The sequence below is a fragment of the Pelodiscus sinensis genome, chromosome 11 (assembly GCF_049634645.1).
Source record: "Pelodiscus sinensis isolate JC-2024 chromosome 11, ASM4963464v1, whole genome shotgun sequence".
Taxonomy (NCBI): Eukaryota; Metazoa; Chordata; order Testudines; family Trionychidae; genus Pelodiscus; species Pelodiscus sinensis.
This window is the reverse complement of record NC_134721.1, coordinates 47037638-47063085: the sequence shown is the minus strand read 5'-3', so window position 1 is coordinate 47063085 and position 25448 is coordinate 47037638. Positions and strand designations below refer to the sequence as shown.

Genomic DNA, 25448 nt, shown 5'->3' with positions numbered 1-25448 from the left:
GTAGCAAATCGGGTGGGTGGGGGTGGGGGGAGGATGTGACCCCGAATGCCCATGCCCACCCATTGCCTATGGTGCTAGCAAAAAGGTTGTACAAAAAGCTGAGGCTGATGGGTGGATTGGGACATTAAGATGGTACAAGGAGTCAGGGAAGGGAGGCTGGAACTGGAGCCAGTAAAGATAGAATTGTGGTTTGGGGATGACTACGAACTAGGGTTAGGAGCATGACGGATGAGGAGATAGGAGTGGAGATATGGGACTGGTTGGGCAAGGAGACTGTGGTCAAGAAGCTAGAGGATGGAAATGGGCTCCGTTAATGGTAGGGCAGTATTAGAAAGGGGAGAGGGACTGGGAACTGGACAGCAAGCCCGGATGGGGAAACTAGAACTGGCTGGGCAAAAAGACAGGAATGGGGTGTTACAGGTTGGATCATAGGGGTCCCCTTGGGGTTGTCCCCAGGTGTGCTGATCATGCCATTGATACCTGTCTTCCTGCCTTCTGGGGCTCCCCACCACTCTGTCCTGCTGGGCCAGAAGCTCTGGTCTCCCCCAGCCTATGCACAGGGTTTGGGGTTATCACCACCCCCAACAGAACAACACAAACAACCAGCTCAGTTCTGGGAAGGCTCAGCACCCAGAAACACTGACTCCAAAGAGAACCAAACCCCAAATGAACAAGTCTTACACTGTGTAAAAGTTTTACACAGAGGCTTTGTTTATTTCACACGCTATTTTAGAGGCATAAGGGATCTTGCGCAAAAAGGGGGGGTTTGCTCAAAACGGACACGACCACACTGCTTGTTTTTGCTCAAAAACCTCTTGCACAAAAAGCATCGGAAGAAATTATGCAAATGAAGCACGCAAAGTTGATAATGAGTGCTTCATTTGCATTGCCTCTTCCACAAAAACAACCTAGTGTAGACAAAGCCAGAGAGAGCTCTTAAGGTCAGCCCCCATTATTAATGAAAGAGATATGCACGGTGGTTGTAACAATTATTTACACTGGGCTTGATTAAAAAACAAAAGTGTATTTATATAATATATATAAAAAATAGGATTTAAGAGATTGCAAGTGAAAGCAGACAGATGGAAGGAAATTACTAAATTAAAATAAATAAAAGATTCCAGATAATTCTAATCCACTAACAAACTTGTTACATATAAATTCTTATCTTAAACAGTGTATTTTAACTCAGAAAAAATATTTCAAGTCAGAGTTGATTTTTACTCTGGCCTGGGTATTGTAGCCTGCCAAGCTATGTCTTTTCCTATCCTATCTCTTTTTCATATATTTTAGTAGGAACCAGTGCTTTTTTGGTGTTTATTTAAAAAAAAAAAAAAAGGTGCCGGTACTCAAGGGGAAAAGTTGTTGAGCTCTGACTGGAGGTGCCGAGTACCGTCACAAAAAAAAGCACTGGGTAAGAATGCTAGCAATGCAAGACCAGCAGGATTTAATTTATCCTATGAGTTGGCTTTAGCAGTAGCATAGTGGGATACAAAAGGGTTAATATATCTTCTAGAAAATTATTTGTTCCTGTTATCTTTTTAGAAATTACAAAAGGCCCTGGGGCGAATTTGTCACTTGGGTCAGTACACAGACTGACACCGTTCCTCATGAGCTTGTGATATCTAAATAAGTCCAGAATCTTCCAGACCCAGCTAACTCTCCTTTTGAATTAAGGAAGCAGGCCTTGTGGTACTTAACCACAAAACTCCCACTTTTTTTCATGTCCAAAACCGGGTCCAATGCGGTAGCAGGTGCTTTTATTCATGTATATTCAAAAGATGTCTCAATATCACCATCCAATCAAGTATGTGTACCCACAAAAACTTAGGGTGCAGAACTCCGACTTTGGTGATCAAACACTAAGCAGTAATGATGCAAAAAAAGGGAGAAAAGCTGTGGGAATAAGGAAGCTCAGAGCTCAAGACATACTTATCTTCCACTTCAAAGTATTTCCTCCTGTAAGCTCTTTACATTACTTCTTCTTTCTAAGTCTCTATTTCTAAGTTTCCTGCTCCACCCAGCACCAAGGTCCCAAAGGCTGAGGGAGGCTGGTCCTTCCACGCTTGGCCTTAGGGAGAAGGGGATATAAGTATAGGTTTTTATATGAGGTAATTCTCTCTGTATAGTTAGATAAGCATAATCTACATAACCAGATTTGTATTAATGTTACCCACTGAGGTGATTCAGTCAATCTGTGTAATCATGTGTGTGCTTTGTTCTGTTTGCCATTTTAATACCTGTCATCATAAAACTTGTTGTAATTTGGTACTACACTCATTATGAGCATGGGTGCTGTTATGGACCCCCAGACCTACCTCCAGAAGTATAATCATATGTGATCTGGGGTATGGCTGGTGAAACCTAGAACCTTCTAGTCAGACAAAAATTCTATTATACCCCTCACCCAGGCTACAGGATACAGCTTTTTTCAGAGTTCTTTGTTGCCAGGTTTCTTCATGTGTATCGGGGTAGGCAAAAGCCACGTTGTGGGGCAAAAATCACACAGTGGGCCAAATCCGGCCCCCCTAGGGCTTTGATCCAGCCAGTGCGACTGTTCCAGGCCCTACCTCCTAGTGCATTTCCTGAGAGCCAGAGCTGCACGAGCCCTCTCAACTGCTTCCATTTAAAGGGCTCGCGCCTGTCAGGCAACCCATCAGCTGGCAGCCGAGGGAAGGCGCAAGCCCTTTAAATAGAAGCAGTTTAAAGTGCTTGCACGTCTCATGCTCCCAGGCAACGCGCTAGTGGCATGGGAGCTGCAAGCCCTTTTAACTGTTTCTATTTAAAAGGCTCGCGTCTTCCCGGACATTTGTGGTGTTTGGCAGTTAGCCAGCAGGCGCGAGCCCTTTAAATAGAAGCAATTGAAAGGGCTCGCAGCTCCAGCCCCACCCTAGCGCATTGCCTGGGAACCAGGGACACACAAATCCTTTCAACTGCTTCTATTTAAAAGGCTCACGCCTTCCCCGTGGCTGGCAGAGAAGGTGCGAGCCCTTTAAATAGAAATAGTTGAAAGGGCTCATGTCTCCCTGGCTCCAAGGCAACATGCTAGCAGAGAGACCAAGAACAGTGAGCCCTTTAAATAAGCAGGAATTGAAAGGGCTTGCAGCTCCTGTCTCTGGCTAATGTGATGCTTGGGAGCCGCAGGCAAGGTGCATGCCCTTTCAATTCCTGCTATTTAAAGGCTCCACCCCTTCCATCAGAGCCTCCACCCCTTCTGGGACAGCCCATGACCACTTCAAAAATGGCTCCCACTTAAAAATTGCTGCCTACCCTTGATGTATATCCTCTGGGGGAAAAGGGGGAGGCAATTTCAGAGATCAGCCGAAGCCTGTGACCTGATAGCTTTCCATTCCTTAAGTAGATTTTTCTCCAAGGTGGGAACCTTTGTTTAGACTCCCCATCATGGGTAGTGGGTGAAGGTACTGCTTGGGGAGACAAGCTCCCCAGCCTGTGGCCCCACCCATAATCGACCCCTGCTCTGCCCATATCCTACCACCTTGCTATCCAGGCCCCAGCCTTCTCCGATGTCTCTCTTCTCCTCCCTCCCCCTCTTTGCTCACACCTTCCAACCAAATCCCTGAACCCAAATGTAGCAAATGACATTTGAGAAAAAAAAAAAAGCCCATACCTTTTCTAAAATTTCTAAAGAAAATGTATGTTTTCCACTGCCTGCCAGATTGCAAAAAAAGAACATGCAGAAGGCAGGGAATTAAAAGCACTAAATTTGTGAATAAAAATGTCAGTCACAAGTTTTTTTTTTATTATATACTCTGAAGTTTGTCAGAGATTTATTTGCAAAAACTTTGTAGTAAGGGCAAATCAGCTATCCTGCTGAATATAACATTAAATATTTATGGAATACATGTTGCAGCTCTTCTTTGTTTTACACTTTCTTAATCTTTCTAAGCTTATTTTATATTTTAAATATATTCTTAAGCCTTCATAATGTAATCCTTCCTGATTACTACATATTTAATGCACTGAAATAAAACATTATTTTAAATTAATCAGAGCAGTTTAGTGTGTTCATAATAAAGTTCATTGCTTTTAGAAAAGAGGAACATTAATTTATTTTGTATGATCTTCATAACAATAGGCATGTTTATGAAATTTCAACATGTTTATGTTAAAAATATGTTTCCAAAGGTTTTACGCATAACAAGAGATTTTGTATCTTACTAAGGTACTGATTTTGGTGGAGGGTGCTCTTTCTATATCTATGGAGAGACATGTCTGAAGAGCCAAGCATTTATGGCTAAACCTTGAATATTTAATCTAAAAATCTATGTACGGGTTTTTTTAGAGATGTGATTTTTATAATCAGCCACAAACTAATGAAATATTTAAAGTAGGGCTGTCAATTAGTGGGCATTAACGCCTGCAGTTAATGCAGGGCAGAATTAACGCGTTAAAAAATAACTCACGTTAATCTTAGAGGTCAGCAAACCAGCATGAGCTGCTTCAGAGACCATCTCTGGTAAAGCTCAGGAATGCAAACCACTATCGGAGGGCGCACAGAAAAACAAAGCAGCCAGAAGAAAGGAGGAAATAAAACTGAAGCCCTGGTTCCAGCTCCAGCGGAGAAGTAAACAAGAAAAGTAAAGACCCTGACACCCGTCCCTCTCCCCTCCCAGGTGACCATTTTTTAAAAATAAAACAGCGGGGGGAGGAGCCCCTTGCCCAAACTCTTTCCCCTCCCCCTGATATAGAGAACAGTAGATTCACAAGTGCCTTGAAAGGGGAGTACTGTTCCCTCTTGGCTTGAGGGTTTTGCAGACTCTGTGAAATTTGGGACTAGGTTTCCTTAAATTGGCGAAACATTTCTTTTATTTAAAAAAATTGGACAAGAAGTGAGAACTGGGCCCTCAATTGGAAAAGAGTACAGCACACACTTATTTTAATGTGGCATAACATCAATTCAAAGTTGTAGAACTAGGCTTTTCAAAGGATAGTACGTAACATTTAGTCTATGAAGTAAGTGCTGGTTCTTCTCTGACAGGTTCATATTCTTTCACATGTAACAAGTTATAACTAACAATACCATGTGTTCGTTGAAATTACAGCAGTGAAATTCAGATGTTTTAACTCCTTTATGAAGTTAGGTTTTATTTAGATGCATGGTTCTTTCTGAAGGGCAACATCTGTGATTCCATGTTCTGTACTGAAAATTAAGGACCAACCGTTTTATTCTTTATTGCCAGTTCTAAAACCTTGCTTGAAAACCTGCATTTGAATTTTGTGGCTTGGGTTTGTATCAAGTTACTGTGGACAACCCGTTCTATGTTTCAGCAGTGAGTATCTGCCATTTAAAACACACTTAAGTTTTAAACAGCCTGTGCTTTCTTTCCACTATGAAGTGGAAAGGAAAGAGAAAGTTGATTAAAGGGACACGTCACCATAAAAATTGCCATCTGAAAATAATCAGTGATCTATTATTTAGTCTTTATATTGCAGTATCAATTAGATGGCCCCCTCTGGAATTAAGCTTCATTGTGTTAGGCATTAGACTAACATACACAGAGACATGGGCCTTGTCTGGAGATCCCTATTCTTACAAATGGTCCCCAAGGCTAACTGGCCAAGATCCAATTACAAAAAAGAAAAGAATCAGTTTCTCTGTGTGCTTGACGGGTCTGTTGTGCAACAGCCAGTTTCAGGATTCTGTTGGCGTCTGATTCCCTCCATGTGTCATATAGGGTTACCAGATGGTTTTAAAAAAAAAATACTGGACACACTTGATCTCAGATCGGAAGGGGGCAGGGGTCAGGGGGAGCAGGGCTGGCCGGGGGGGGGGGGTGATCGTCTGGTGGGAAGCAGGGCTGGCCAGAAGGGGGTTGGGGAGAGAGGGGTTGTCTTGGGGGGAACCGGCTGCCGGGAAGCAGGGCTCACCAGGAGGGAGTTGGGAGGAGCGGGGCTGGGTGGGGGGGAACTGGCTGGTGGGGAGCGGGGCTGGCCCAGGCACATGCAGATCCCAGGGTGCTGCCCATCCCACGCACAGTCCCGGAGGTGCGCACGGGCCAGTCTGGCCGCGGGAATTCCATCCTGCCCCGCCCCCGCACCTCTCATCTCTACTGTGTAGTTGCGTACTGCCTGGCCGGTAGACATGCTCACAAATAATGAGCCAGGCAGTATGCAACTGTGTACCGGTACTCATGATGATAATAAAATCTTAATTAGAAAATACCGAACATTTATAAGTCCGGTATTTTCTCAGTTCATTTTCCAGACAAAAAGCTCAAATACCAGACTATCTGGTTCAAAACTGGACACCTGGCAACCCATGTCTCATACGCCAGCACAATGAGTTCACTCTCTAGGCTACTCTGGTGGAAACTCCTGTGCAAATTTGTCCCAGAGCTTTATAACAGGCTGCTGGCTTGTTTGTAAAACAAAATCAGAATTGCTGCTGTTCTGGTAGCCAAAAGAGTGTCACCTTCTTCCCTGCACCCTACATGGGAGGGCTGAGAAGCACTAGGAAAAGGAGGAGCTGGCTGGGGAAACCATGTCTTCACTTTACAGACTGCTATATGGGTGCAGAAATCAAGGGGAGCCATAGAATCATAGAGTTGGAAGAGGCCTCGGAAGGTCATCAAGTCCAGCATAGGATGGTATAAGAGAAGTGCAAATATTATCTGCAAGCTCTTCCTTATCTCCTTTCACTCTTCCATATTGTTTCTTTATTATTTTTCAATAAAGAGCTTGATTCCTCTGTTCAGTCATTGATTGCAGTACACCTAAACTTTGTGGGGTTTGCAATAAGGATCCATATTTCGCGCTCAGCGCTGTTCTATGTTGAAGGACTGATCCAAAAGTCTGAATTTGAACAACATTCTGCAGCTCAGAGGCACGTGGCAGTGCCCTGGTGATGGCTCAGCACATCCTCCTTAAGGTATAAAGTGAGGGAGCATATTACTTCAGTTAACTAAGGATTGGATTTGTTTGATAGGCCAATTAATAAATAAACAACAAGATAAGGTTCTAGATGCCCTACCACATGATTAATAGTACAATTATATCCCAGCAGCATGAAAATAATTTAATTTCCAACAGGAACCCAACCAGCCAGCCATCTACAAAATCTCTTAGTTTTTATCACTTCATTGTTAATGCCATTGACAGAAGCAAAGAGAAGTTCTTTGCAAACAGAATTAAGAAAAACAATTTTGTAGGTATGTAACATCCTTTTCTTATGATTTTAATTAGATAAATTAGATATGCTGCACTGTTCCTTCACCAGCTGGGTTTGTCAGACTTTTTTTTTAATGTTATGATTATATGATATTGTATTTAATTTAGATTTTGTAAAAATGAGAATACATTATTTTTTAAAAATGCATTTTCTGTATATCTGAGGCTATGTCTAGACTATGGGGTTTTTCCAGGATACCTTCCAGAAAAACTCTACTGTGTCTGCTCTTCCACACAAAAAAAGCGGAAGAGCAGCCGCACTTTTTCGGAAGTCCTGTCTTCCTCCTCCCGCAAGGAAGAAAAGCTCTTCCAAAAGAGAGTTTTTTCCGAAATGTGACCCATCTACACTGTGTAGATGGGCAAAATTAAGGAAAACCTCTTAACGAAAAAACTATCCAAAAAAGGTGCGCAAATTGCAGAGTGCAATTTGCATACCTTTTTCCGATAAAGGCCTATAGTGTAGACATAGCCTGAGCAAGTTAATTAAATTAGTTCAGTGAATGGCTGTATTGAAGTTTCAGATCTATTGGCCCAATAAAGTTCTTTGCGCTCTACTTCATGCAAAATGTATTGAACTAGTAGACATTTGGTGTCCCGCACCTATAGTAATAATTCATTTGCAGTCATATTTTATTTATGCAAGTTTCAGAGGCATAGCTTTTGAAACAGCTATGAGCAAAGAAGTTTCATGGGAATGAAACCTGATGGTTCATGTTTTATGTCTTAATTTTGCTTATTCATTTTGAAACTAAAATTGAGTGGGAGTCAAAAACAAGTTAATTTTAGCTGTAAAGCAAGGCATGTCTAATATTCTAACTACAAAAAGAAAAAGCCATCAGTCTTCGTTTTTCCGGCATCATCTTTTATTCTAAATATCAGTGCAGTGTTCTCCTCTATCTGCAGTACAAAGTAAGATGGGGCAAAACTGTAAATGATTATTGACAATAAAGATTTCTAGAATTTAAATTATCTTTACATTTCTATAATCAGAAAACAAACAGCTGAGTACAAAAAAGTTTGATTCCCTGAGATTTTTAGTGGGGTTTTTCTCCTTTTCTTTAAAGGCCTGGCATTGAAAGCGAGGAGGAGTCCTTGGTCAAATTCCAACTTGGATAATTACTTCATTAACTGACTGAAGTTGATAGCAGTTTTATGTACAATCACTTCTGTCATGCTGCTGTCTCTGGAGTGCAACAGGTGTTTAACAACACATAGGAGCATTATACTTCATGGTAGGACAGAGAGTGAAGAATGACTCCGAATTAACTTGCCATGTGTAGACGTGGTATTCTGAAAGAAACCCCTTCCTTCAGATTAACTGTTACTCCTCAGACTAGTGGATTTTTAAAATGGTGACCGGACGCGAATATGCTAATCAAGTGCAGGATATTTAAATCACGTGCTTCATTAGCAGCTTCGGTATGCTACATTTGCATCCCTAATTTGGACTAGGGAGCAAGTGTAGACATACCCTTAGTCTTAGGTACATTATCCCCTAGCAGCTACCAACCAGTGTTTATTCAGTAATTAATTTAATTGAATAGGGAGAAAAAAAGTGAAAACTGTTCCTGAGGAGCATTCATGCTTTGTGCCCTTTGCCTCTCACCTTGACAGTGAACAAGGACATTAGTCAATATGAATGTACACTCCAAGTGGCATGATACTTATGTGATGTTAGAAATGGCAGTGCATGAATATGAAATATCTGAAAAATGGGAATCCATTAGGTTATATCTTACACAGAATATACCTCAAGAATAAGGCGTGTTTACTCTTTAAATAGGATTTTTTTCTATCAGTTCCAAAATTGATTGCTGTTCATGAGGGATAACATTTTCCAAAGTACGACTTTGGACTTCAAGCACCATTTTTGAAATAATCTGAACTGATACTTAAATACTATTGAAAATTTCACTGTAAATCCTTAATATCAGTAAGTGGTAAACTGGACTCAGTACATCTGTATATGATTAATAGGAGTCTAATCTTTTCAGCTATATGGAAGTATGAATAGCAAAAAGATGGAAAATTTCTGGTATCTCACTTTTTGAAGTGTACACGGCTTTTATCTCTACCTATCTTAGTGAAACCAAAATGCGGTTCAGCTAAGAATCTTTAATGAGCTCATTTAAATAGTTTGTCTATTAAAAACAGATACTGGTAATGGATTCAGCCATATATAATTATTAATCATATTGGGGCTGTTTTTCAGAAAAGGATGTAGCCGGTCTTACAATTGTGCAGCTAATTTGGGTGTTATTACTGCCTAAAATGGCCAGGTAGAGGAATAACTGGCCATTTTTGTGCTTGCAGTTAAGGGTAACTGCATGCAAATTATATATGGACTTGCATGTGGTTGTTTGATAAAATTGTGTCCTAATATTCATCTAGATCTACTTTTGCCACAGCAGGGTTTTTTTTATAACTTTCTTTGGCATATTAAAATCTCAAATGGTGGAAAAATTCCATAGATGTGTAGAAACAATATCACTTTAAAGAATAACAAGATGGTTTGTTAGATGATGAGCTTTCGTGGGCCAGACCCACTTCCTCAGATCAAAGGAAGTTTTTGATCTGAGGAAGTGGGTCTGGCCCACGAAAGCTCATCATCTAATAAACCATCTTGTTAGTCTTTAAAGTGCTACATTGTCCTGCATTTTGCTTCAGCTACCCCAGACTAACACGGCTACATTTCTATCACTATTCTAGAAACAATATGTGATTGAGACCCTTTTGATTTTTACAATATAACCTTCAACACTTACTATAACTCTTGAAATTGCTAAATTTAATGAACTCTTTGAACACAAATAGTGATTTGTTCTTCCTAACGGCTGTTTGCCAGATACGCAGCTTGTATTAAAGAAGGCCTTCAGTAAAACAGTTTCTGATGCACGGTGGTTCTCCTTAAAATTGCTAGAAGATTGAGTCCAAGGATTTTGCAGTGATTAAGTTCTTAATTCCTTAATTCTGAGTAATTCTGCCTGTAGGACAATTTAAAATGGTTCCTTAGGCATTACTTTGTCCAAACATCATTACCAGCCATTTCTAGTTTTGGCAACTTTGATTTAACCATTAATTAAAACCTCCATTTGATTTCTCTTTGCTTTCTTCAGACAAAAATGCAAGTCGATGATCTGAGATGACCACGAGATATTGGATTTGCAGGGCCATATTGCTAATAAACTGATGAATTCAGTACTGTGAGGAAGCTGAATTACAATTATTCTAGCTAGGCTGAACAATCTGTGCACTTTATTGCAGAGTTATCGCATTACTGAAGATGTGTGTGCAGTTTCATGCTATTAGCTCCAGGGGATGCTGTTGTACTAAAGGTTTGTGTGCATGGAAAATGGCCTGGTTTACAAAAGACAAGTATTTGTGGTAGTTCACATATAATGCAAAAAGTATAGTAATTAATGGTGCTTGCAAGTGCTATAACTTTTAAGCAGTAATATTAATCCATAAATAACAAAACTCATGGAATATGCTATTAGTAATGTTTGCTTTACCACATACTTGGCATATAACCTGGTGACATATGTTTGCCACTGATTTAATTTCAACCTGAGCTATTTCAAACTGGTAAAATGCTCAGTGAATCATTTATAAGACTGTTGGGAATTCTTTCCTCGAAAGCGTGCATTGAGCAGATTACAGGGAAATAGTCTAGGAATACTTGGTATTAGTAGCTACAATGCCTCAGCATGTTAGGGATTTTAGAAGTTTCCTCAAGTTCTTTGGAATGAGCAATTTCATATGTGTGAGGATTTTTTAGAATGATTGATCATATAATATTGGCATAAAAAAATTTTCTTTCTGTCCATTCACTAGGCATTCATTTCTTTTTGTGAATGAATTAAAATGTTTTATATTGCTTACAAATATGTATTATATTGGTACAAAACTGTTTAACTGGAAGCATGTGGCAGATGTTAATCACTTTGCTCAATGCAGTACCAGAAAGCACTCTGATTGCAGTATGAGAACCTTTATATAAGAAAATAGCATGGTTGCTTTCCCTTCTTCCAACCACCAACACTTCAGGAGCAATTCAAATATTGTAAATTGGAATATGCTAGTACTTATCTTTTCTCCCATAGACCTTAGCTGGTAGTAATGGAAATTCAGGAATGCTGTAGCTACTAAGTTACACATAGTGTAAATACTTTCCTTAATTTTACTAGAATTTAGAGTTCAGGCAGGGGGGACTTGCCTCTCCTTTGTCGGTGTTGTAACTGTGAAATCTAGCCTTTCTTTTTCTTATCTTTCTTGCAGTATTTATTAAAATGTTGCTTTTAGTAAATGAAAATGGTTTGAAAGAAAGAAAAGAAGCCGTGAAATCGTCAATTCTAATGTGACTAAAGAGTCTCAAAGTCCTAGGGAGAAAAATGATTTTTGCATCAGAGAGTGAGTAGCTAGGTATTTGCATAATGTTTCCAGCCTTATCTCCCTTTGAACTTGCAAATGTCATTTTCTTCATTTAAAAAATTCCCTGCTCTAGAAAGTACCTTATTTTTAGCCTGGAGGTAGGTGGATACACCTTTACTGCCTCAAATCTGGGAGCCAAAAAACATCATGATAAACTTTACTTAGCAAATTATTTTGTTTGCTATACAAAAAATTGTCTAGTTACTTGAACATTAAGTATCATGATTTCTGAGACCTTTAGAAATCTTTAAGATCAAGGTTCGAATTGCAGCAAAGCAAGCCACATCCTGAGAACAACTGCGGTAAAAAAATCTCCTTTGTTTCTGTCCTTTTAAACCAAAGCTTGAACAATGAATTCTCCAGGCACTAAAAAGCCAGAGCCTGAATTGTTTTACTGACATCCCTTCGGGATTTAAAATGTAGCAGTAGACTGATTAAAAGTAGCATAGAGGCTGATCTGTGTGTGCATATCTACCTCCAATATTCAAAGAGTTAATGTGGTGGTTTAGTTGTAGTTCTCATTTTCCATCGTGGAGCCATTAAAACTCCATTTTGTTAATTTTTCAATTTTATTATTTTTCGGTGAATTAACACTCATTACAACATGTTGAAACCAGGTCAAATGGGAATTACAAACATATTAATGTCAAATAAAATAAATGTCAGCTGTATATGTTAAATTAATTTGGTGGAGGAGAATAATTTAAAATAAAAGTTTAACTTCTATTCTGTCACATGGAAAAAATCCTGTCTCAGAAAGTGAAGCCTGCCTGCAGATTTAGCTTGGTCGACTTCTTAGCACTTGAAAAGAGGCCTCTTTCCTTGTTTCTGTGATCTTCCCCTCCACCCCCTTTCAGTTTTCCAGTGGTAGCTTACTTCCTGTCAAGAGCAACTCTGACATGGCCTCTTCTGTAAAGACTCTCCACCTCCTCCTCTTCCTCCTCCTTTCTTTCAAACACTCAGTACATTTAGAGACTGATCTTGTGCAGAAAATATCCCTGACATTTGAAGAGCTCCAGGGATTCAGTGAGCATGCTCACTGCCTGATAGAAAGAGGAAGCTAGTTTACATAGGGCTCATACCAAGCATAGCCTGCATGTCAGTGCAGTTAACTTGCAGCTGGCTGTGAGGAAAATAGCTTGGCTTTGTCCTAGGAAATTTCCTTGATTTTTCTGTTTTTCCTCTTAAATTTCCAGAAAGATTTGCAAGGATTTTTAAAAAACGTTTTTATTTGTAGCTGGGGGAAATAAATTCAGTCTCGAAATCCTGGAAAGGTTCCTCCCTCTCTCTCCAGCTTTGCTTTATTATACTTTATTTTTGATTAGTCAAAGGCTGGGCCTTGAGTTTTTGAAGTTTAGAAAGAACCAGGAGTTATTCTGGCAGCATTTGTCCAGCTTCCTTCTCCCTGCTTCTGGGCAAAAGCAAACAAGCTGGTCTTTTTGTTAGCCCGATAAATGCTATTTATGAAGATGGACCTGTTGAACTACCAGTACTTGGACAAGATGAACAACAATATTGGCATTCTGTGCTATGAAGGTATTTGTTTCATTTGGCAGAAGGTTTGTTTTTTTCTGGGGTATTTTTGATGTTTTCAGTGTGAGCTATTTCTGTTTATAGTTGTTACCAGGTACTGTGTATTTTGTAGTGTATCTAGAGGCTTAAAGGGATTTATGAAATGGAGGTTAAATTACTCTTTTTAAAGGAAAAGTTTCTGCTTACTAATATGAAGTGAAGGTTGCTTCCCCCCCCCCCCTCCCGCCCAGCAAAGACGGAATTGATTGAACTACATTAAAGCAGCAATAGTCTGTGCTTTTTGCCTGTGTTAATATAGTTGTAATTCTGTAAAGGAAACACTCAGACACTTTATAATACCTGTCTGTGTTAATTTGTAAAGTACATTGCCTATGTGTAATCTACGCCATTAAATGTATACTCTGAAACACAGAGTAGAAGCATTTGTACAGCGAGACTTACAACAGGTTTTTGTTTTTAATTTGGTGCTTACATCCTGAACAATAACACATTTTACAGTTCATCTTTGGCAATTGAAGGGCACCCATATTATGGAGCACAGAGTGGCCTTTGTTTGACTTATCATTTCCGGCCCAGCTCCGAGAAAACCCTGACAGTGAAGGATGTCTCCCCCCTCATCCTCACCCACACACCTCCTCCCCAAGAGCACTCCACATAGTCCCTGTGGAAAGAATTACACAATGCCCTGGAAAACTTAACTTTTTGTCTTCTCTGTGTGAGTTTGCTTATTTGTGTCCAGCTAATGTAAATCGACATTTACTTATGATCCTGTAGGTAATAGTAGCCTTGTTTTAAAGGTGCCTTAGGTAAAGGGAGAAGGGAATTAGCTTGATCTAGATCTTTTTCAGTCGATGTGCAGTTTGAAGAAGTGCCAGTGGTCTGGCTTTGAGTGGAAAGAAAGACACCACTGAGCTAATTCAGCTTGGCAGGAGGGCAGGTTTTGCTGTAGCCACATACAAACATTGCAGAAGTCTCTCTTCTAATTCAGCAGGAACATTTTCCATGTTCGTTTGGAAAGTTAACTTTTATAGTTGTCAAGAAAGAAGCAGAAACAAATAGATGTGATCAAGAGGTAACTACTCACATGTGTTTAAAAAAAGGCTAACCCAAAAATCAAGAAGCTTACTCTAGCAATATGTCTTTTCCTTTTCTCACCTCAGTTTAAGTTAGGCAAAATTTCAAAGTACCAGGGGGGAGCAGAGGGTACATATAGAACTATTAATGACTCCAAAAGTCTCAGACGGGTAGCCATGTTAATCTGTAACTTTAAAAATGAGTGGCCCTGTGGCACCTTAGAGACTAACAAAAATATATATAGTATCATGAGCTTTCGTGGGCAAAACTCACTTCAGGTTTTTTCCATTTGAACAAAATCATAGATCTTATGTAGAAATGTTCTTTTCAGAAATCTGCTGTGCAAATAAATGGTTTGCCAGCCAGTATTGGTGCAGATTGTGCATGGCAATCAGACTTTCATTCTCTTTCCCATGTTGCTGTTTCTTTTTTGAAATTTTGTGAATGCAAAAATGATTGGATAAAGGAACATTGCGAGTTTTGTAATCTCGTCATTGTCTTGCATTAACAATTAAGTGCTTTATTATGATGTTGGTTCCTGATGAAAATGGCAAAGAAATAGAATTTCTGCTTGATTGATGGATTTTTCTGAGGAGGGTTTTGCTGACAAGATGGAAAAAGTTTTGTTGCTTTGGATCTTACTAGTTTCATTCAATTGTATTTATTACCTAGTATTTGTTGATAAATCATAATTTTAATAGTTTGAAAGCAAAAGCACAGCTCAAGGAACACAAGTTTTTTGTTTTTTTTTAAGTTCAAACATCTGTTGCAATTTTCCTTATTATGGAAGTTAACATTAGTTTTAACTCTAAAATAAACATAAGTAAGAAATAAAAAAACAACAACCCTAGAGCAGTGTTTATATCCCAGTGATTTAAAAAGTATAAACACTGACCACATCTTAACTGAGTTCTGAAGGGTGTTTTTAGAGATGCCTACACTTCTGCCATGTTGCTGCCAAAGTATTTATTTTACAGAGGAGTTGTCAGCAATGATGGTTGATGGTGATTTTGAAAAGACAAATTCTGTTGCAGTAATATGTATACTTGAGAATAAAGTGCTTTTTCAGATTCAATTAATTAGTCTTTATTGAGGTTCATACTTGAACTACTTAACATTTACAAGTTCTCATGAGAAGTACTTTGGTAGATGTAAGATAAGATACACTTTGTGATTATTAGTTCTATAATAGGCTGGGATTTCCAAAGAGTTGGAGAAAATCAGGTGTCTAAATCCCATTGGAATTCAATAGGAGGTAGATACCTTTTACTTCAAGTGCTTTTGAAAATTGTAGCATGTTGCTGGTTTTACTGAGTGGTTGCCTTAGCTGTCTTTTTTTAAATAAAGTGGTATAATGCTGACTCGATCAATTTCATCTTCTGTCTCGCTCATTAAAAGAATAATGTTTTGTGCCCTCACTTAGTGAAGCAGTTCATGTACTGTAAAATGGAGTGCCCTTATTACTGGAGAAGTTTTGATCATTTTCCTCTTAATTTGTAATTTCACCTCTAGCACAAACAAGCCAACACAGTGTAGTGACTGGCCATGAATCAGCAGGTGCAGCCCCCTGACTTTACTGAGTATTTCATGGATGTATTGGTGATAGGATCATACCCTTAAGAAGGAAAAGCAGGTTATTTCCCCAACAAGAACATCTTAGGTAGCCCTGTGGTCCAGCACAGTGTATTGTGCTAAGGTAGAGGGCTATAATTTGGACCCTAAGCTTAGTCTGTTTTCCTTGCCCAGCAAACTGGCATCACAACTTTTGGGTATCTAAGAAGTGCCAGGAAAAAATAACAAATGGTCTGGTAGCACTTTATAGACTAACAAAACATGTAGATGGTATCATGAGCTTTCGTGGGCACAGCCCACGGCTTCAGATGACCGCAGTTATGAGTTGGCGATATGAAAACTTGAAATAAATAGGAGAGGGGGGAGAGAGAAGAAGGGAGGGAGGTGGGAGACAAGAGAAACATTAAGTATCTCAAGAATGGGTACTTAAACCTAAGCAGATAAAAATCAAAGTCAATAGATAGATACCTATCTATAACAGTGGTTATTAAATAGGTAGAGTCCATAACTACTGAAGGTACTAACAGCTCCCAGAGTGGTATCCTTCCTGTTTTAGGTATCTATCTATTGACTTTGCTTCATGGTTTGTTAGTCTATAAAGTGCTACCAGACCATTTGTTGTTTTTTCTGCAACAGACTAACTTGGCTACCCTCTGAAGCTTAAGAAGTGCCAGTGATCCTTAATGATTAGTGGATGAGAACAGTCCTTCAGAAAAAGTCTAACTTTGCCCTCGTGGTCATTATACAGCACTGTATAGGGGATATTTTGTCTGGCAGTTGTTCTAGATATTCTGTTGGTTTGGGAGACCTTAGAGAGAAGTTGAGTTGCTGCCATTAGCCAAAGCAAAATAGGTAAACTTTTGGACTCTTGTGAAGGAGTAGAAAATGATGACAAATAATGGAAAAGTTTGCTGAGATCTTTCAGCCAAAAGTGTTCCTGCTCTTTTGGGGTGTGTACAGCAGATGCGTAAAAGGTTAACCAAGTGGATGGCACAATTGAGAATTATTGTTTCAGCCCTTCGTCTTCCAGCACTCACTCCTTCCCTCTCCTCTTCCTCCCTCTTGCCCCCATTGTCCCTCTCCTCTCATCTCCCAGAATCACCCTGTCCCCTCCCTTCTCCCACTCCCCTTCCTTTCCCTTCCCCCTCATTGTCTCCTCGTGACCCCCTGGCATTTGTCTCTCCTTCACCCTCCCCCTTGTTGCCTTCCCCTTTCTTCTCCTGCCCTACTCCCCCCTCTATACTCAGCACAAACCCCTTCCTCTCCTCACACTTCTGCCACATCCCTCACCTTCTGCCTTCCATGTGGGAAGCAGTTTGCAGGGGCTGGAGCAGGGGCCCCCGCAGCCCTGGCCCCAGCTGCTCCCGGGATGGGATCGTGTGCTGGGACTGGAGCTGGGTGGGGGCCAGGACCGTGGTATTAAAAATAGCACCACAGGCAGCCCCGGCTCCAGCTGGAGTCAAGCGGCATTTGCACCAGGCGTGCCCTTGGACCTGCCTGGCACCCTCCCCCACAATGGCCACTGTGCAAAGAGCAAGCAGCTGCTTGGAGATGGAGGCTTTGCGCGGAAGAGGTGTCCTGCAGAGGAATCGGGTGAGGGGGCTGCGCAGTGGTGTGGTGGGGGCTGGCAGGGGGTTGCTGAGTGGTAGCGCGCACTGCACTGGAGCTCAGAGAATGCTCCAGGCTCGAGCTTCTGACTCAACCCGGAAACCACGCGCCACTGGAAGCAACCCTGGCTGCCTGCTGGCAAAGCACCCAGAGAGCCTCCTATGTGCTGGGGGAGGGGGGCGTTGCTGCTGCGCTAGCATCTGCAAGGCTGTCCCAGTGGGGGAGGGAAATGGAGGTGCCATTTCTAGCTGGATCCAGTGGAACTTTCTGAGATATTGCCTTACTTGATGGTGCACCAAGGCAAAGCATTTACATTTGGGACTGTCCCAAAAAAAACGGGACGTATGGTCAGCATAAATATGAGGGATCATAGAATTATAGAACCATAGAGCTGGAAGAGACCTCAGAAGGCCATCAAGTCCAGCCCCCTGCTGTAGGCAGGACCAATCCCAACTAAATCAACCCAGCCTGGGCTTTGTCAAGCTGAGATTTAAAAACCTCTAGGGATGGAGATTCCACCACCTCCCTAGGTAACCCATTCCAGTGCTTCCCCACCCACCTCGTGAAATAGTTGTGAAGTGACTTCTGAGGTCATGCAGTAAATCAGTGGTAGAAGTGGGAGTAGATACTAGGCAGATCATCATGATTCAGGTATAAAGGCTTCTAGGTATTTTAAGATGATAGTATATACAGAAATAAATTTACTCTTGGATACACCATTCATTTCTTATAAGATAGCTGAAATGTCTGTTGGGATAAGTATTTTCGGTGGATAACCTTCATCTTTTTTGAATGTTCTCAATGGTTTCTTTTGGCTTTAAATGGTTTGTGGTGTCTCAGTCAACGTGCAGTTTGGCAGCAAAATTATTTTAAATTTACAACATGGTGGATAATTATGTAGTTTTTCTCATTAGCTGGAGAGACAGATTCTTCAGTGTCGATCTATTCACACTTTGATCAGGGGAAGGATGACAGAATGATGATAATCTGTTTCAAGGAGATTATTTTTCAGTCAGTTTGATGATAAGAGATAAGAAAACAGTGGAAACTTCTAGATTCAAGCACTTGATGTTGCTGCTTAAACTAAATCACTTATCTCTTTCTTCCTTGAGACATTTATCACAACTGCTAGTTTTAAATAGAGCAGTCTTTTAGTCCTTTTGTTCTGTCTCTAATGAGCTTAGAGACATAAGGAAACTCATGGGAGATGGTGCCCTCACTGGGGTGAAAAGGCCATAAAACAGACCCATTCTGTACCAGTCTCAGTTCCTAATGCTACATATCAAATGACAAGCACTTGATCTGGAGGTGTACTCTGAGGAACAACATCTGCATCTTGTTTTGCTGTGGAAACTCAATTTATTTCAGTTTCATATTCTTTCTCTGAGATTCTTGTGTGAGGTAATGGGGCAGAGCTTTGAAATGCCATTGACAAGCTTGGGCTCCTGATAATTGCAGCTTAAATATTTATGAGAAGGTGAAGTCCCCCAGTGGAAGATTGTTTCACTTTGTTGTTTATCTCACAGAGTGCACAGATGGTTCTGTGTTGCAGGGCAGATTTCTGTCTTCCTTCCTCCCTCTTCCATTGTCTAATACTTTGCATTATTACTGCATTCCCGGGGTTTGGACTGTTGCACTGGGAAAGGTATAAAGAAATGCAATAAGATGCAGATAAATCCCTCCAGGCATGTTATGAGACTTGGAGCACGCAAAATAGTTTTTGTTCTGCAATGTCTTATGGACAGTCCAGAAAACTGGATTTTGTTATCAAGAAAATTGGATCCAGATTTACAGAAAAATATCACTTCTTGGTTTGTTTCCTAGTTTAATGTAGATAGCTTATACTAGTTAGTTGTATATTCCATAATTACTTCACTCGCTTCCTGTAGTTATTTGGCTACAGCTCTGTACTAGTAAAGATGTGTAGGGTTTTAGTGCAAAACAAGCTATTTTTATATATATATGTTTTCCAAAAAGCCCAGTATTTAATATGATATTAAACACAGAGTCTGAAAGTAATTCTGCCAACTTCATTTGCTCACATTTTTAATAAAATAATTTGTATTCTTTTAAGTTCTAAAGAATAGTTTCCATCTTTTGAAGGTGGTGGTTGTTGGGTGTTTGTGGTGGGTTTTTTTTTTTGCTGATCATGGATTTCACTCTGGATTTGTATAATCAGCTTCTCATATTAACTCCAAAGCATATTTCAGTTTCTAAATATATAAAAATAGCTTTACAACTCTTGTCCTTCAAATAAGAGTTAGTGGAAATACTGAACCCTACTGAAACCCCTTACACAGTGAACTAAAATATCTCACTCAATTTCCTTTTTATTTTCGCTGCACTGAACTATTTTTCCCTGGATTAATTAATTTATTTTAATCCAATTGACATACTGGGGACAAACCTAGAGTGTCCTACATTTACAGAACATTTAATAAGGCTTTTTATTTTTAAATATCTTTTCTCACAAGTAGAAAACAAAGAATTAGAGTCATTTTTTCAGGGCTTGTTACAGTATCTCCTGTCACTGATTGGCGAGTGTCCTCTTTAGTGTGACCTTCATGATTCCTTTCCTCATTGGTCCTGCAAAACAGGAAAGTTTGGGTTTGAACAGTATTTCCCTGGAATTTGAATGTTCTTCAGAGTCTCTAATAGGGATGTGAGGTTACCCAGTAAGCATCACCCTTAACAGGCATTGTTTACGGGGTAACAGTTAACCATTCGGGGCAACCCCCGCGGGCGGAATCCAGCCCCATGGAGCTGCCGGTTCCAACCCACGAGGGAGGAGAGTTGATTAGTTGGGTGGAGGGTGGGGAGGAAGGGAGGAGGGCTGATTGCTTCCAGACTACGCAGACTTGTGGGCTGGGAGTTGGCAGCCCAGCACATGGTCGGAAGCAGTTGGAATGGAGAAGCCCCTGCCCATAGCGTGAGGCCACTCCAGCCTGGCTGCGGTAGAAAGAGGGGCCCTCTAGCCCAGAGCTTAACATTTAACCGGTTAACAGATTAAATGGAATTTTACATCCTTAGTCTCTAAGGCCCTTTTACATATATTGAAGTATCTTAAATTGGGAATAAACAAATAAATACGATACTGGGGATACCTCAGTTTCCAACAATACCCCTGCTTGGTATAAGGTCTATAGAAGCAAATGTTCCAGTGCATTGCATTAAAGAGGAATTTGCTTAAAGGCTGTGACTTGTTACTTGCAAGTCAAATTTGTTGTAGTGCCAGGTTTCTTTGGATGTAAATCCAGGGACTTTAGAATACACTGAAACAGCTAAATTGCTCCAAAGTTCAAACAATGCACTGTATTGTGCAGATGGCTGTTAGAGAACAACTAGAAGCTTAAACAACAGTCTGTATTGTGGGGCATCTAAAATTATGAATGGAAAAAGTTCATCCATATGTATTGGTCTTGTTTTTTTTTTAATCTACTTTGCATGAAAATAGTTGCCTTTTAATTCCTTTTTGACGATTAATACAGATGGACCTTTATGTTTTGGATTCTGGCAGAGTAGACTCCAGAGTTTAACATGCTGAAGGCAGACAGTGTGCCAAGCAATTTAGCAAAGTTGTTTACAGTAACAATAATCCAGCAGGACAGAGGCCATAATTCTTCAGTGATAATAGCACGAGGTAGTGATGAATACAAGTTTCTGAGGAGTGTTTACAAAATTGTGTGGTGCTTGCTCATTTTTGTTTTCAATTTTATTTTAATGCCAGCCATCTTTTTCTTTTACACACAGTCTGTATCATGTCCCTCAAATATTACTTTACAAATCAGCCGGGGCTGCTTTGCTTGATAAACAGAGAGCCATTGTTTCCTTTCCCTTTCAATAAAAGCCATATGCTTTGGGAGCTAATTGACTGCATGATACGACACTGCTGAATGTCGTATTGGTATGTTGGGACCATCCATGGCACAGTCATTAGTACACTGTGTGTTCCACAGTGCAGTTTTAATTTCTGTGAGGCAGCTTTTTCGTTGGTGCTTCATCAGATATTTTTAAGACCTTAACAGCTCCTTCTGAATGCTGTGGTTGTGTGACCATCGTGGTGCACTGGGGCCTCTCTCTGTATGACTTCTGACTCTTGGATCATATTATGAAATTGTACCATGAAATTACAGGGTCATGGAAAGTCTATTTGTTTGTGACTCCCTGTGAGTTTGCAGGGTTATGACATGTCTGACAGGCCAGAGACAATGGTGAGTTATCAGCATTCCACTGACAATTCAAAGTAAAACACTTTGGGACGGACAGTAAGTTTGCTGTCCTGGGAGAAGGGCTTTCTTCTCATGTCTGAAGTGGAGGGGTGGGGGTTTGGAGTAATGGAAAATTATCAAAAGGCCGGACAAAAGAAACACGTGACCTCCCATCAGGAATCTACAAAGGGTCGGGGGGGGGGGGGGGCAGAAGGGGGAATTGAGGGATGGGGGAACAGGACAAGCTTAAGATGAGGGAGGCTGCTGCAGGGGCAGAATAGAGCTAGGGGGGCACAGGATTCTGCAAGCTGTAAAACAGATGCTGTCCCTCTTGGCTGAGCTAGGGAGGAGGGACGCTGTGTTTAGGATGTTTTATTGTTTTGGACAGTGAATACATTCCTGTGCTTTCTAGGATTAAGTCTAATGAGCTGTTGACTATACCTCATCTGCTGTGTGCCCATGAGAGAGTGAACCTATAAACTAGAACAGGGATACTCAACACGTGGCCCGCAGGCTGCATGCAGCCCTTGGCCTGTTTTTTTTTTTTTTTTTTTTTTTTTTTTTTTTTTTGTGGCCTTCGGTGCGGTTTGGGTTTACACGGGGCTCAACATGCAACCCGCGGGTGGGATCCTTTGACCATGACCTCCACTGGGAACACACTCCACAATAGCAAGGCGTCTCCCAGGTGGGGTGAGCACTGAAAGGCACAAGTGGACAGGCTGGCCGGAACAGATGGCTACAGGGTGTTGGTGTTTCTAGCCCCCAGGGAGGAGGTGCCCGGAACACCGAGGCATTGTGTGAAATAAGCTATTTGCATATATATTTGCATGTATATGCAACCACACTTAAGTTGCGGTCCTCAGCATGTGCTGTATCATTGTGGCCCCTGGGGCTTCCAAAGTTGAGTAGCCCTGAACTAGAAGGTTCATACACCTTTTGGGTTGGGAGTTTTGAGACAATGGTAGTTAAAGTACTGGGGAATAAGAAGGATCAGTGCTGTGCCCTGAGGGGCCAGGTGACTGGAAAGCAGGTCCCGACATTTGGTGAGAGGTATCAGAAGATCTGTGTACAGAGAATTTGCTTGTGGGGCAATGGTTGGGTTCCGCTCAGGCTCCAGGAGCTTGAAATACCACCAGGAACCCAGAGCACATCTTCCCCTCACAGCAGTTCTAATGAGTGAGTAGCCAGGAAGGGCTGGACCTGTGACAACTGTCATGGTGTGTGTAACAGCACCTTGGTGTCCTCTGTAGTCTCTTTAATAAGTTAATAAGTGTACTATTTGGAGAAGGTGGTGTGGACAGGGAATGATTGCATTGGCCATCTAGTATTGATACACATTTCAAATAGAGACCCGAAACCTTAATTCAGGTTTTCAGTTTTTGCCCATCTGGATGTGTGGGGTTGTGAGAGATTATAATCCTAATGCTAGTAATTATATTTTCATCAGTCCTAAAACAAGACTGTCTTGTAGCATTTTATTAGGAAAAGTCTGAGTAAAAATTTTCTTGGGTAATTTTGGCAAGAGGGGAAATAGTGATTTTTATTTTTTATATTTTGGTACCTCAGAAGGATCACTTCTAGCTGGCATCTAGGCCAGCAGGACGCACACTGAGGGTGAGATATTCAAAGCCATCAAGGAGACATGGATGCTTAATTATAATGGGAATTGGGTGCCTACATCCCTTAGAAATGAGATAGTCCAAAGCAACCTAGTACAGGTTGTACCTCCCTTAATCAGGACTCTCTGGTCCGGCAACCTCCATAGTCTGGCAAGACCACGGATGTTCCTGGACCGCAAAGTCCAGGTATAAGGAGATTGGGCTGCAGGGCAAGAGTGGGGGTGGGGAGGCACTGACTCGGCCAGAAGCCCTGTGTTGAGGGAGGGCGGCGCAGCAAGGAGTTCTGGCCCTGCTTCTGGGTGGTTAGCAGGGAGCCAGCAGCAGATGAAGAATCCCAGCAGCCGTGAGGCTCGGCTAGAGTTCTAGCCCGGGGTAGCATGTGCCATGGTGGGAGGGACCTCCTTTTGTTCAGCAAATCCCCTTGCTTGGGACCAGTCAGGTCCCGAGGGAGCTGGACAAGGGAGGTCCAAGCTGTAGCTATTTTGAAATAATGAATGTTTGTGAAAAGTACCGCAAAAAAATCTGTAGTAGAATGAAACCTGGTTTAGAAGGTGTGTTGCTCTTAAGTTTTGTCACTATTTGGTTTGAATTTTAAAATGTGAGTGCTGTTTTTCCTGGACATTGGTTTAACTAAATGGCAACGTCCTGCAAGACCGGAAACTTGAATGAGGAAATACAGGGTTATTGTGCATCTTTCTAGCCCTTCCCTACACAAATCTTGCAAATACCTATTTGTGTGCCTTCCTCACTGCATCAGTGGGATGAAAACGACATGTACTGGGTATTGCTTCCTACTAGGAGATTTATGTGGCCGGTAGTAAAGTGTTTATGTAAAGTGATGGTCCATAGTTCTTGTGTAAGAGCAAGAAAAGAGACTGAAGTACATGACATAGCACATCCACGATTACAGCAGGTAATTTGTGTTCTGCCTCCTTTCTGTGCAAGAGCCCCACTTCTCTCTCTCTCTCTCTCTCTCACACTCTCTCTCTCTCTTATAGGACAACAAAGTAATGTCACCACATCCTCTGCATCCACAGGAGCCAAGCTCCACCCACTCCCAGCCTGGCCCTCCCCACAGCCTACGTACAGGATGGGAGCCGGGGCTGTCTGCAGCCCTGGCCTGCCTCGGCCCTCCCTGGTGGTGGGAGAGTGGTGTTTGCTCTGCCTGGGCCCAGACCTTCTCCTGGTGACTGGGGAAAAGACCGGACTGGTGTGGCTTGGGCCCAGGCCTCCCCGTCTCCCCTAACGGCTGCGGAAAGAGCCAGAGCCTCCCTGGGGACAGGGGGGACGAAGACCTGGGGAAGTGCAGGGGAAGGGTTCGGGGCCTCCCCAGCAGCTGGGGGCAGGGGAGAAGGGCCGTGGGTGGCCTCAGTCCCTGGTCCTCCCTGGCCTCTCCATGGGCGTTGGGGGTAAAAGCTGGGGCTGGGGCAGCCTTGGTCCCAGGTCTTCCCTGGCCGAGAGGGGAGTTAGCCCCCTGGGATATTTTAAGTGCATCCTCATACCTTTACTTCTCACTGCCCATCTTTCCTGAGAGATCCTTGCTTGATGGCTCACTTGCACCCATCATTGTAACTTTCCCTTTTTGTTAGCAGGCTCCACGGAAAAGGTTTGGAGCTGAGTGCTTGAAAAGCAGCAGTTGTCCCTGGATATGGCAGGACAGCCATGCAAGGCTGACTGTGGGGCCTTCCCCATTTGTAGGGCTTAACATGAACACAGAAAAATAGAACCATTCCCTTGTGTGTTAACAGGCTCTTCAATATGAACAGTAGTTAGATGCGAAAGAGATTGCCTTTCAGTGTTTAACTGGCTACTTTGCTAACCCACCACTATGTTTTAATCAGTCTCATACTTGTAAAACAAGCAAATTGGGGAATTTCTAAAGTCTTCAGCTTTTAGAAGTTCAAAATCAGATGCTAAATTGTCCCCTTTTTGATCTCTGTTACTATCTTATGATGGTCCCAGACTTGTTCTACCCCTCATGATTGATATTTTATATTCCCAATTTTAATTCAGCAGGTCATAAGAAAAAGCAAAAGTATCTTGCTAAATTAAAATGAATTTTTTTTCTGTGACCTTAAAATAACTTAGGAGAAGAGTAAATACCATACAAGAATTAGCCAACTAAAACAGGAATATCCAATTGTACTGAATATGTGTTGTTTGGAAAATACTCTGAAAAAAAGCGAAAATCTTAAAAAATAGATGTAAGAGTACA

General features: G+C 41.4%; 1 protein-coding gene across 3 annotated transcripts in view; it reads left to right on the top strand.

Moving 5' to 3' along the window:
* The window catches only part of VGLL4 (vestigial like family member 4), a 153763-nt gene that overhangs the window by 65255 nt on the left and 63060 nt on the right, over window positions 1–25448 (top strand). Inside the window, exon 1 of one of the 3 annotated variants that reach the window (XM_006117609.3) lies at window positions 12527–13155. The exons of the other annotated variants lie outside the window; for them this stretch is intronic. Within the exon in view, the coding sequence (XP_006117671.1) occupies window positions 13074–13155 (82 nt within the window). The 5' untranslated portion in view covers window positions 12527–13073. Of the gene's footprint in view, window positions 1–12526; window positions 13156–25448 lie in introns of those variants that run through there. 3 annotated transcript variants of the gene reach the window in all.